The 9,507-nt window shown below is 56.3% G+C and overlaps 1 protein-coding gene across 4 annotated transcripts in view; it reads right to left on the bottom strand.

The window, feature by feature from the left end:
• Positions 1–8,448, bottom strand: part of RUNX3 (RUNX family transcription factor 3) — a 66,926-nt gene extending 58,478 nt beyond the window's left edge. The window contains exons 1-2 of one of the 4 annotated variants that reach the window (XM_077968806.1): positions 8,272–8,448; positions 7,770–7,919 (exon numbers count right to left, since the gene is read on the bottom strand). In XM_077968806.1, coding sequence (XP_077824932.1) covers positions 7,770–7,827 — 58 coding nt within the window. In that variant the 5' untranslated portion in view covers positions 7,828–7,919; positions 8,272–8,448. The other 3 variants (XM_077968809.1, XM_077968818.1, XM_077968813.1) reach the window with 3 other exon arrangements.
• Positions 8,449–9,507: the final 1,059 nt, after the last annotated feature.

Genomic DNA, 9,507 nt, shown 5'->3' with positions numbered 1-9,507 from the left:
GCAAGTTGGGTTTGGGAACAGGGGCATGACCAAAATGGACCCCTCCTTTCCTCCCTACCCCTTTCCACTCCATCTGCCTTTCCCTTTGCACTCTCCAAGTGTTCCATCCCCCAGATGCCCTCTGCTTTCTCTGCTCCAGCCGTTTAACTCCTCTCAACAAAGGCCAAGGAATCAGGCAGACTGTGGACACTCAGGTGTGCGTGACAGGAAGGACCTACATTTACAAGAGCCCCACCCCCACAAGGACTGCGTGTGCTGGTGGAATCTCAGTCACCATGTCCCACGTTGAAGGATGTTTGGAGGGGGGCCGACTTTGGTCACCCTTCAAATCATAAGTTATACGCGTCTGCCCTTTCCACCCACACGTAAGTCTGAACCTTTTGCCAAACACACTTTTCCCAGACTCGAAAGAAAACCCCAAAGAGGAACCTAAACCTTCACGCTGCCTGCACCGATTGGACCGGAGTGCTCAGGCTCGCGCCAACACGTGTTTCAAAGAAGAAGCCAGACAGCGAAGGGGGAAGTGAGGGAGAAGCTGGAAACCTCTCAGGCTGACCAATTGTTAGCCCATTCATTCGTCCATCCATCCATCCGTCCGTCCATCCATCCATCCATTCATTCTTTCTTTCCTCTATCCATTTAGTGACAAGGGCTGAATGTCACCTGTGAGCCTGCCCCTGCTCCCAAGAGCACCCTTTGGACCCCTGTGGGGTGAGGAGTGAGGGGCAGCAGTGGCAGAGCACCCCCAGCGCCTGGAGGGGAGAAAGGGAAGGGCTGGGAAGGCTCCCCAAAGGGGCGGCCATGAAGCTGGGCCTTGAGAAGACAGGCCAGGGTTTCTCACCTTCCACATCCTGCTTAGAGTTAGACAGAAGGTTTTTTGCAGAGGAGGAAGAACATTAAATATTAGTAATTTCTGGCATGCCGTGAGGGCTTGTCTGTGCCAGGCCCTGTGCTGTGCACATGATATATGCTATCTCATTAAACCTACCCAACAAGCCTTGAGGTGGGTGCTATTCGTTTTCTCCATTTTACAGGTGAGAAAACGAAACACAGAGAGGTGAGGCACCTCTCCCAAGGCCACACAGCAAGGAAGTGGCAGAGCCTGGCTGCAGCTGAGGCTTATAGCTGCGTTTGACATTGCTTCCTCTCCGAAGAGTGCCTTCCTTTATCCCGGGAGCCATTGACAAGGGGTCTGACAGTCCCTCTAGTCTTGTGCCTGCTCAGACCTCTCTAGCCCTGAAAAAACCAGGGCTTGGTGCTGGAGAGAGAGCAGGAGGGTGAGATGTGGAAACATCTGTTGAGTGGCAGGGGATCACGCTGGTGTGGAGAGGCCTGAGCCCATCAGGAGGCCGGCCTGTGCCAGGCCAGTGCTCATTCTGTACCAGGTGCCACATGCAGGGCTCAGGGCAGGGCCACAGTCACTCCTCCCAACCACCCTTTGAAGTCAGTGTTACTAGCCCATTTTACAGAGGAGGAAACTGTGACCTTAAGAGGCGAATTAACACATTGGGTCACCCAGCTACCGTGCAGTTTAAACCTAGATTGTTCTGACTCCTAAACTGTATGCAAAGCAGATGATTGGACCCCGGAGAGGCAAGGAAAGTCAGTTTTTCTGCTGCTGAATTTGACGTTTTACAAGACCACATGCCTCTTTAGTCCTCAGTTTTCTCATCTATGAAATGAGAAGGGGAACTCTCTGCCTTCCGGCTCTGACATGCTCTTGGACTGATTCACTATTCCTTGTTCTTGTGACTTCTCAAGGCAAGACCAGAGTCCTACTCCCAGCCCCAGGCCCAAGATTCCCATCCCCACTGTGTCCAGGGGCTCCAGGAGGTGCTATTTCAAGGCAGATGACAAAGACCTGGGCTGTAGATCCACTGAGGGCTAAAGGCAATCTTCCCTCCCTCCCTCCCTCCCTCCCTTCCTTCCCTCTCTTTTCTTCCACCAGGCAAGGTAGGGAATTACTCGCTGAATCTCAGGGCTGGCCCAGGGACTTAAGCTCAGAGGAGGACAGGGCTCCCCAGTGGCTGCAGGTGTCCCAGCAATGACTCCTAGCAGAGGGCGTATTTGGGTTCAGTCTGGAAGACTGGGTGAGATTCCCAAACTACAGGGGGTGGGGACACACTCTGGGTGGCAGATTTGAGGAAGGGTCTGCAGATGAGGCATCCCCAGGAGATGACAATAAGAGCTGGTGTTGGGGCTGCTCCACTGAACCCAGAGCCCAGGCCTCAGTTTCCCCACCTATGGAGGAGTCCAGACTGGCTCAGTGGCAAGGCTCGGGTCAGAGGCCGCCACTCCCCTCCTGCCTCTCACAGCCTACTGGAAGGTCAGGTTTTCAGGCTCTGCTTATCCGTCGCCCGGCCTCCTCCCCCCAGGTAACCGAGGGAGCCTCCTCTTTGATGCGGCCACCTCCAGGCCCAGGCGTCAATGAGCCCTCTATATGACCAGTGGGGCTGCCGGGGCCTCCGGCCGGCCAGAGTGGGTGCGGTAAGGCCTGGACACACAGTCCCGCTGTGTGGGGCCGGCTCATGCCTGCCTAGACCCTGTGGGCAGTGGGGGGCTCCCAGGAATGCTTTTCCAGCCTGGGGGGCACTTTGGACAGGCAGGGTGGTCTGAGGAGACGGGTGTGTGCAGGGCAGCCTCAGAAGCCGCCGTCAAAGGGACCTAGTAGACGTGGCGCCAGGCAAGCGCCATAGTGGGCACGGAAGGGCTAGCGGTCAGTCCGTTCCTCTCCCAGGGATGGCGGGGAGGGGGAGGCCCCATGGACACATGTGCTCAGGGTGACCAGCTGTCCAGGGTTGCCTGAGATGAAGGGGTTTCCTGGGACATGGGGCTTTCAGTACTAAAACAGAGAGTCCCCTGTTATTGGAACTTCCTGGACCTTCGGAAAGGATACGGTGACTGACCTCTCTGGTCTGGGCAGCCTCCTCCCTGTCCGGTGACCTCTGAGTCAGACCATCTCAGCCAGACCTGCCCACGGCCATTTTGTCCACCCCCTGCCTCCACACAGACCCACCTCATACCCGAGAGTCCACTTTCCATTTCTCCCAGGCATCTTCAGGGGAGGAGCTGCCCGCCAACTCCAACCACTGCTGGGGGGACCTTGGCCAGAACCACACCATGCTCCCAGCCCTCCCCGTGGCTCCCAAGCCAGCTCATTCTTTCCTGCATCCACACCTTTGCCCAGGACCTTCCTTCTGCCTGGAACATCCTTTCCCTGTCTTTGTTACCTCTTCACCCTTAGGGACCCAGTTTCCAAGTCACCCCTCCAGAGGACTTGTTCTGTCTTCCACAAGGCTGGGCTAGTACCCCTCTTTGAACTCACATCCCTGGTTCTTCTCCCGTAAAACCTTTATCATGCCCCAGGCCCAGGGCAATTTTCTGTTGACCCATCTTTTTCTCCACCTGATGGTGAGCTCTTAGGATGGAGATCTTGACCCAGTCTCTCCCAAGCTCCCAGTACATGGCCATGCTCATGGTGTTCAACAAATGGAAAACGCTTATTGAGTAACTACTCTGTGCCAGGCATCACACTCCTTTAATTCTCTCCGTAGCTCTGCAAGGTTGGTGTAACCCCTACAGATGAGGAAACCAGAGAAAGAGAAGCGAAGTCACTCACGCAGGTGACGGCAGAGGGCAGAGGGCAGAGTCAGGACTAGGATCTGGAGAGCCTGGCTCTGAAGCCCGAGCTGGAATCTTGATCGTCTACACCGCAATAAGTTTTCGGGAAATGACTGACTGAACGGATGAACACCTTTGCCCCCCGAGCCCCCTTAAAGCCTACATGTGGCAGTTTGGGCCCATTTCCTCAGCTTCCCTCCCTGGAGGGGCGCCCACCTCCAGTGTCCCGGGTGAGCGTTTGCCTGTGGGGCTGTGAGTGAGGGTTCAGCAAAGGTGACCTGGTGTGAGGGGGTGCCCCAGGGGGTGCAGAGGAGGGCCTCGTGAGGCAGATTCAGAATGAAGGTGTGGCCCCCAACAGAGCTGTGCATGGGCACTCAGGGGTCCTCAGGGCCATTGGCCCATAATTGTCAGATGGGGAAACTGAGGCCCAGACAGAGGAAGGGACTTGTCCCTAGTCACACAGAGTGTCTGGATTACAGCTCTTAGGTCTCAGCTTCCCCATTTGTCACAAAGGGGAAATAAATCCCCCTTGTCCTGCCTGGGAGTAGACCCCAGGGAGCCCCTGTGCACTCTCACACCTTCCATTCCAGCTTCTAGAATTCCACCATCCATGCACCAGCCTTGAGAGTAAACATTGCCTTCTTCTCACCTCCTGCTCGTGTCTCTACTGCAGGATGGGAACCAAATGCCTCTCTACCCTTCTCCCACACCCCTTCTCTCCACAGTGAACTGAGGGAAGTTTCGTATCCCTTAGCACAAAATGAATACCCCTACTCTTTTAAGTCAGAGAAACCGAGAGGAGAGGGCTCGGCGGGAGTCGTGGGAATGTCGTGCACAAGCAGTCGGACTCTTCAGGGGTCTGGAACTCTCCCTTGCTGCCTCGAAGGCCCCTGTGCAGACGGTGGCACTGGCTGAGTACAGGTGCCTGAAGGCAGGGGCATGGAGGGGATGCTTCATTCTCAGCCTGTTTTTGCCAGTGAAGACAAAAGGGAAGTCATCTTCTGTTGGCCTATGGGGAAATTGAGGTAGTAGGAGCTTGGTGATAATTCTAGGGACCACCCTGGGTTGTCAGGTGGGGGAGACAGAGACACATAGGAGGCACCAAATGCAACTCACTTGTGCCCTTTGACTGATGAGAGAACAGGGACCCAGAGATGCCAAGTGGCTCAGACACAGTCCCACAGCACACGGGCGGCAGAGCCAGGTGGGGGACTGGGCTCCCCTGGCAGCAGTCCCCAGGCCTGCCTGAGAGGCACATCAGAATCGCTTTGGGGGATTTTCAAAACCACACCTGCCCAGGCCCAAACCCTAAAGATTCTGATTCCGCAGTCTGAGGTAGGAGCGGGGACTCCTCCGCAGCCTGAGGTGGGAACTGGGAATTGGGTGTTTAAAACTCTCTCGGGGTGGTGATCTCAGAAAACCCGCTGGCTCCATCACACTTTGCTCGGGGACTGAGGTGGGATGGCATTTGGCGGGCGCAGGTAGGAGGAAGAGGAGGCAGTGGGGGGCGAAGGGAGACCCTTCCCCTTCTGTTAAAAGCCTATGGACGAGAGAACAGCCCGATAAGATTCTGAGAACGTGAGACCCGGATGGACCTGGAGTTTTTGTCTGGCATGTAATTTAGGGGGTCTGTGACGCTGGGCCAGAGATAACGGTGTCTTTCCTTTTCCCGGCCTCTAGCTGAAATTTAGCGTCGTATTCCACGGCGATTTTCCACCAGTGGAAATCACAGGTGCTCTCTGGTCTCACAGGGCTGTCAGGGATGACCTGAAATATTGCTCATGCTCATCACAACTGCATGGCCCACTGCGGGGTCTTGTCACTCAGTGAGTTCTTGAAGAGGCACAGAGCGAGTCACTCACTATGTCACCAGCTTGCTTTCTGAGTTTGACAACGGTATTTCTGTCGCTTTCTTTTCCTTTGTAATCCTTTGGATTTCGTCTTATGCGTTTAAAAACGCAACTCCGAGGAGGAAGCTGAAGGTTCCCTGAGACTGCCAAGGGTCGGTGGCCCAGAGCAAGTTAGGGGCCCTGAAGGGGCAGCATGGGGTTGGCGCCCTGCAGATAGGACCCTGGGGCTGGGTCTCTTTGAGGAAGGAATTGGCAGCTAGAGCCCTGTGAGCCTCCAGGGATGGGATTTGGGAGACAGGCCCCCACGGCGAGCACGTCGTGAGCAGAACTGGACAGGAGAGAGAAGGTTGAAGAGGGGAGACAGGTCTCCATGAAAGCACAGGGAAGGCCCTTGAACCCCGACCCCAGACTCCAAGCCTCCCCACAGACCCCAGCCTACAAGGTGCCTTCTGCACCGCTGCTGGCCAGGATCAGCCCGTTCTGCCTGGTGGCCTCCTGTCTCTGGGCACATACGTGACATGTTGGGCCAAAGCCACCTCTCCCTTTGTGCCCTTCGTGCTATGGCCAGCCACCTCCCGGGTTCCAAGGATCAGGACCCAGCCCAGACCGACCGGGGCTCTAGCCCTGTCTCCCAAGGTTTCTTTGTTTTAAACCCTACATTTCTCCATCTTGCGCACGGAAGGAGAAATACAGATTACAAAGACCCGGCAAATGGATTTTATAAACTCTTATTTTCTTGCCACAGAACTGCCTTTAATTAGCTCCAAGGACTACAAAGGGAACAACGTTATAATAGCAGCAACTCTGAGGAAGCAGCCGCGGCTCTCGGCTCTCAGACCCGGGGCTGCCTGTTGTCATTGGCCAAAGCTAGGTTTGATGGGAGTGCCCCCACTTCAGGGCACAGCAGGCCCCCTTCTCTCCCTGACTCAGTCCCCATCGGCAGCAGCACAGCCTTTCTCAGCCTCACCAGGGAAGAGGAACAGGCCCCGCTCTCGGACAAGCCTTCCCAGAAGCCTACGAACTCAAACACCCAAATGTGCCTGGGTCCCTGCCCCGAGCCTGCCGCCCAGGCACCATCCCTGAATCACTCGGTCAACCAGCGACAGCGCAGGCCGATGGGCAGGAGGGCAGGCAGGCAGGCAAGCAGACCCACTTCTGCCTCTCTGCTGACTGCCTCGGCTGAGGAAAGGCAGCACCAGCCCCCAACCCTGAAGTTCTAAATCTTATGCAGCCCCTCTATTCTGGAGGCGAACCAGTCCGCAAGAACCATCCGAAGGCACTGCCCTTATACACAGTCCACCCTCGGCTCAGACAATGAGAATTCTACAAGCAGAGGGGACTCTATTTGGGGCACAGAGGGGTTAAGTAACTCCCCTCCTAAGGTCTCTCAGCAAGGAAGCCACTGAGCCGTGGGACTTGAGCTCAGGGACTCTTGATCCCCAGTCTCAGGTGTCACAGCCCCATCTGGGCTCCTGCTGGGGAGGAGGAAGGCAGCAGGGGGTGTCTGAGGCCAGGGTGCATCAGCCCTAAATGCGAGACAGAGGCAGGAGAAGTCTCCCCATTAGTCCCAGCCCCATTAGAGGCTCCAGGTTGGGGATCCCAGACTCCCTGTCCTTGCTGGGAGACACAATCCAGAACTATGCGTCCCCGCAGCCACCAAAAAAGGCAAAACCTGCCCAGAAACACTTTTTCCTCTTCCGTGGCCAAATCCACGAACTTTCTCAAGTTCTGTCCCCCAGCCCCGTGCGGGTCCAGCTTCAGTGCAACCCAGCTCTGCGCAGTTTTCTACAAAAGCCTGTGGCTTCCTTCTCCTCCCTTTGTTTCTGATACCCCAGGAGTTACACGCAAAATGTGGGCGGTGGTCTTCAGGAAGACCCCTGGATCCCACAGCTCTCCCCAGAAGCTGCCAGCAGTGACCTCCTGAGCCCAGGTGGGGAGTCCCAGGCAGGACAGGGGCTGGGGCTGCAGGCCTAGGGGCCCCGTTAGCGAAGCAGGAAGCCAAGGGTCCCTGAGAGTTCCCCTTGGCCCCTCTGAGGGCTGCACTTTGAGGTCTTGAGGTCTTGGAGTATCCATCGCCTCCCCCGCTTACTGTCTCCACCAGCGGAGGATAAAAGTGCCACAGCGATGTTCCACGCCAAGAGACCACAGAGGCCACCAACCCCTCTTCCCACCTCAGGCTTTCACAGGCCAGCAGATTTAGGCAGTGCGCTTGAGGGCAGCCGGGGCGGTCGGTGGAGGGACGTGGTCCGGGGCCTGGCCACAGCTCCCCACCCACGGCCCTGGGCAATCGTTACTCACCGCGGATGAAGGTCGGCGAGTAGGTCGGGAAGGAGTCAAAGATGCTGTTCGATGCCATGCCCCGCTCTGAAGAAGGCGAGAATTTTCAGCCCTTCGGGTGTTGAGTTGGGATTCGCTTGGTTGGCTGTTGTTTTATTTTTTTTCCCCCAGCTACTTTTGAAAATAAAAAGGGGGGGGTGTTGCTTTTTGTTGTTTTTTTGTTTTGTTTTGTCTCTTCTCCCCCCCTGCTGCTACGAAAAAGAAAAAAGGAAAGAACGCGAGAGTGTGTGTGAGTGAGAGAGAAAAAAAATCCCCAAGGAAAGTAAGTTTCTGTTTGTACCCAAGAATTTGGATTCCCGGTCCCACAGGAATGTCTAGCCACAAATTCTCAACAGAAGCGAATGCAGAGTGTATCATTAGATGGCGGGAAGGGGCTTTCGGCAGCCAGGGTGGAAGAGCTCCGAGGCTGACAGAGCAGAGCAGGCCCCTCCAGTGCCACAGGGAATGAATGAATGAGGCTTACCCTCGACAGAGCCCAGGCTGCGGTGGGTACGAGGGCGGCCGGGGGTGGGGAGCACCAGGAGCCAACCAGCTCCCGCGCAGGGCCCTGGAGGCGGCGAGGGCCTGGCCTTGTGGTTCTGTGGTTGAGGGACCAGGCCTTCCCAGTGTCAACCCAACCTCAGCTCACAGGATGCGAGGAGCCTGCTCACGGCCTGGGCTCATTGGCTGGGCCGCGGTCACCTGGGCCGTGATGTCACGGCCTTTTAGAAGATCTTGTGGCTGCCTCTCTTTTTGGAAAAGAAAAAAAAAAAAAAAGAAAGAAAGAAAAAAAGAAAGAAAGAGAGAAAGAAAAGTGATGGCTTTTATTTGTGGAGCTGGCCTCAGCACGCGGCCCAAGAAACAGAACTGAAAGCAGTTGGAGTAGGCGTGGCTGGGAGGGTGGTTTGGCTCCTGGGTGGGAGACTCCTTCTTAATTAAGGCCAGCATTGGCCTGGGTGGGCTGGGATCCCCGCGGGCCCCTCACCAAGTGCCCGGAGCCCGGATCCACCAGCGGCCGGAGAGCTCCCTGCCATGCCGCCTCGCCCCTGGGCTTCGGCTGACTCCCTGCCATTATCCACCACTATTGTTGTCAGGGACAGGTGTCCACATGTGTGGCTGGGTGGCACCTCTGGGGCTTTTATGGGAGCTGGGACTAAGTACAATGGGAAACACATGAAGTGGCATTGCCAGCACTCACGCCTGGCCTTGGCCTGCCCACCGAGAAGGGCCTTCCTGGTGAAACCTGGTGGCCTGGCCGCACTGGGAGGCCGTCTATAGGGCTGGGGGCTGAGGCCCCAGCATGTCATTCAGGGCTCTTGGCTCTTATTGCCCCCACCTGCACATCCCCTTGGGGGTCTCTGCCCCAGCCTGATGCTCGGGAGCTTTCCTGCCTCCGGGCCTTCCGTCATGCTGTTCCCCTCACCTGAAGCGCCCATTGTATCCTCATGTCCTTGAGGAGTCAAGGCCCGGAGAGGTTCAAAAGTAGAAAAGTCATGAAGATGATTGAATCCTACACTTGCATGTTCCCCGAAGTCATGTCAGGATGGGAGAAAGTGTGGAGAGTGGGGGAAAGGTGACGGCTTTTACCATTTCCCTTGTAAGCTCTACTCTCCCATTGCACAGGCCAGGCTTCGAGGCCCAGGGTGGTGACGCCAGCTTGTTTAAGGTCACGTGGTATTCTGGGATGTGATTGGAACTTCAGCCTCTGACTCACCAGCCC

Source organism: Macaca mulatta, chromosome 1 (genome assembly GCF_049350105.2).
Source record: "Macaca mulatta isolate MMU2019108-1 chromosome 1, T2T-MMU8v2.0, whole genome shotgun sequence".
NCBI classification, from domain to species: Eukaryota; Metazoa; Chordata; class Mammalia; order Primates; family Cercopithecidae; genus Macaca; species Macaca mulatta.
This window is presented reverse-complemented; position numbering and strand designations above follow the sequence as displayed.